The following is a 2937-nucleotide window of genomic DNA, read 5'->3' as shown; positions in this document are numbered from 1 at the left end:
TTGCAGCTTTTATCTGTTGGCTAGCTTGTGCTAATTTTAGCTTTCAGTTAGCCTTTTGCTGCTTTTAAAATGCAGCTAGCATTTTGCTACATTTAGCTTGTAGGTCTCGTTCAGCTGGTCATCCACAGTCGTTTTCTTTCAGAGAACGTTTTCGGCCAGCAGCCGGCGTACTTCAGCGACCTGAGCGAGACGGTCCCCACCGTGCTGCAGGTGAGGTTCGGCGCCTCTCGCTCCGCAGGCGGTTCTTCTCTTTTCGAGCGTTTTGTCTTGTCCCACTCCAGGTGTTCGACTCGGTCCTGGACAGGTGCGGCCTTCAGTGTGAAGCAGCTTCGGCCTCGCAGCCGATGAAGCTGCAGTCGAACCAGCGAGCCTCGTCCATGAGCATGACTCAGCAGGTTTGATCCACGGGGCTCTGGCGTGTTCCTTCACATGTCGTTTCCACCATGAGCTCGCTTCACCTCTGTTCTTCAGGAACTTTCAGACCTGGTCCTGTACCTGTGCGACTCCACCACCACCGTGCACGCCTTCCTGGACATGTTCCCCGCAGCCTGCTCCAGCTTCCACGCCCTCGGCTTCCTGGGCAGGTAAGCTGAAGGTGTGAGGCGGCTCCACCGCGCCGTAGAAAAGCTCTGCAGATGTTTGTGTTGTGTCTGCGCAGGCTGACCTCGTTCTACGAGAGCGCCGTTCCGGACCTGGAGAAGGCCGTGACGAGCAGGACCTTCGACGATGGCCGGTGAGTGTGGGCTGTCGGGGCGGCTCTGAGCTGCGCTCCGTCACGACCCCATCTTCTCTAGTCTGCAGGAGGACCTGTGGACTCGGCTGAGCCACTCCTGCCGTAAGATGGTGGAGACGGCTCACCTGCTGCTGCACCACACCTGCCTGCAGCCCATCCTGGACAGGTGAGGCGCTCGCGTCGGCTCCGTCCGCCAGCTGGACCTCGGTTCTGAACGTTTCTGTCGTTTCAGCCAAGAAAACATCCAGATGTTTGCAGACGAACTGCTGCAACATTTCTCGTCTTTTCTGCCGGAGAAACGGTGAGAAAACGTTTGGGAGCAGAATTCTTTCATGGAAGTCTCTAAAAGTTGTTGTTTTCTGTGACTCGGTCCAGACGCACGTTTGAACCTGCCGGGTCGGGCCCGGCAGGTTCAAACGTGCGTCTGGACCTGCCGGGCCCGACCCGGCTTTAAGAGTCTTCATCCATGGATCATCAGCTCTGATGGCCGCTTGCTGTTAGACAGTTTCCCCTGCCCCCTCTTACAATGCTGTTGTTGCTAGAATCACTCAGCCCCTGTGAATAAGGAGCAGGCGTCGGGCACTAACGATCCCTCGTTGGATGACGCTCCTGCTTGATCACGAGAGCAGCAGGTTCTGGATGTCAGCCACACACTGGTTGATCCACCATGAGAAGGTTTCGTTTGTAGACTGAGCTTGTTGCAGCTGCTCAGACTGAAGCCGAGGAACAGCAAGAATCGTCCAGAGGACGTGACTCGGCTCTTCCTGGACTCGAGCAGCTGCAGGACGTTTTGTTTACACGTGCACCGACACAAGTCCGACCCGACGATACGATGTAGTTTTCACAGGTGTTGCACGTTCACAGCGCACCTTCAGGTTTTAATCTTATTTTATTCAAGAACAGACCCTTGAACAACATCCTAGAACCAATGAAACTGGTTTAAGTGGCCACGAGGAGAGCTCTGAAATTTAAATCACGTTCACACAATTGTTGTTAAAACCAAGAAATGTGTCATGAGTTTGAGGTGCACGTGTCGGTGCAGCCCTCGTCCTTCAAGTCTCTGCTCCGTCCTTCAAACGAACCCTTTGGTCCGTTTCTCCTCCTGGACTCGTTGAGTCGTGCCAACGCTACAAGTTGTGTGAGCAGAACCTCGAGTGTCGTGACTCTTGCAGGTTTTTGGTGGACTACGACGAGCAGTTTCCCATCGCAGACGACATCAGCCTCCTGCAGCAAGCCCTGCCGCTCATGTATCCTTCACCGCTGGCCAGATGTGCAGGCGTGTTCAGAGGGAGAACGTTGAAGATCCTTTGATTTTTCCACCTGCAGACTCTGCTCGCCTTCTTTAACGTTCGCTTCCTTCAGCGATGAAACCAGGACGTCGTATTTGCTTCAGGGGGTTGAAGGTGCCTGGGACAACGTGGGCCGACAGAAACCGCAGAGCCACCTTCAGAACAAACCTTCCTCCTCCTCTTCCTCGTTGTTGGCAGCCAATCAGGGAGCGACAGGCGGCGTCGCGCCTCAGGAGGTCCTGAGAGGAGCAGAGGGCGGGGTGGACGTCCCCCCGACAGGATCATCTTCACACGTAAACAGAGAAGTTCCTCCTTTTGTTCATTCAACCTTTATTTCTACAGGCTGGTCTCACTGAGCCACGAGGACTCGTTCAGAGAGACCAGTTCCACACAACCTTTAAAGTCCAGACGACTGTAAACCAGTAAAAATAAGAGCAGGAACCAATGAATCAGGATTAACTGAAGTTACTGAACTTCCTGTGTAGAATGGAAGCAGATCTTCTGCTTCAAGCTGAGGAGAAAAATGTAAACCTGGTAACAAAATGCAGTAGTCCCTCGCTACTTCACGGTTCGTTTTTCACAGACTCGCTCTATTGCGGTTTTTCAAAATAAGTGTAGACATGACACACCATTAGCTGATTGATGGATGAGCCGCACGGTCAGCATGGATTTGATATTTAAAATTATTTAGCACCTCCTCCACCTTTATTCAGCCCACACTGCAGGATAAACTTCCTGCTGCAGCTGATCAGCTGATCTCTGTGAGAGCTGAGAAGTGGGCGTGGCCAAGAGCACTTGCAGGTGACAAAGCAGAAGAGGCTGGAGCTGAAATAATGACATGATGTCTGTCTCTTTTAGAGTTTAGAAATATTGTTTAGAAGATTGCAAGAGTGTGGGAAGGGTTTCAAATATATA

The 2937-nt window shown here is 52.6% G+C and overlaps 1 protein-coding gene across 1 annotated transcript in view; it reads left to right on the top strand.

The window, feature by feature from the left end:
• ascc2 (activating signal cointegrator 1 complex subunit 2) overlaps window positions 1-2937 on the top strand; it is a 24152-nt gene that overhangs the window by 3091 nt on the left and 18124 nt on the right. The window contains exons 6-13 of the mRNA XM_037680112.1: window positions 143-210; window positions 282-395; window positions 472-584; window positions 659-733; window positions 795-899; window positions 966-1034; window positions 1906-1980; window positions 2096-2315. Coding sequence (XP_037536040.1) covers window positions 143-210; window positions 282-395; window positions 472-584; window positions 659-733; window positions 795-899; window positions 966-1034; window positions 1906-1980; window positions 2096-2315 — 839 coding nt within the window. The remainder of the gene's footprint in view (window positions 1-142; window positions 211-281; window positions 396-471; window positions 585-658; window positions 734-794; window positions 900-965; window positions 1035-1905; window positions 1981-2095; window positions 2316-2937) is intronic.

This window comes from Nematolebias whitei, chromosome 8, assembly GCF_014905685.2.
Source record: "Nematolebias whitei isolate Nwh7 chromosome 8, NemWhi1, whole genome shotgun sequence".
NCBI classification, from domain to species: Eukaryota; Metazoa; Chordata; class Actinopteri; order Cyprinodontiformes; family Rivulidae; genus Nematolebias; species Nematolebias whitei.
This window is presented reverse-complemented; position numbering and strand designations above follow the sequence as displayed.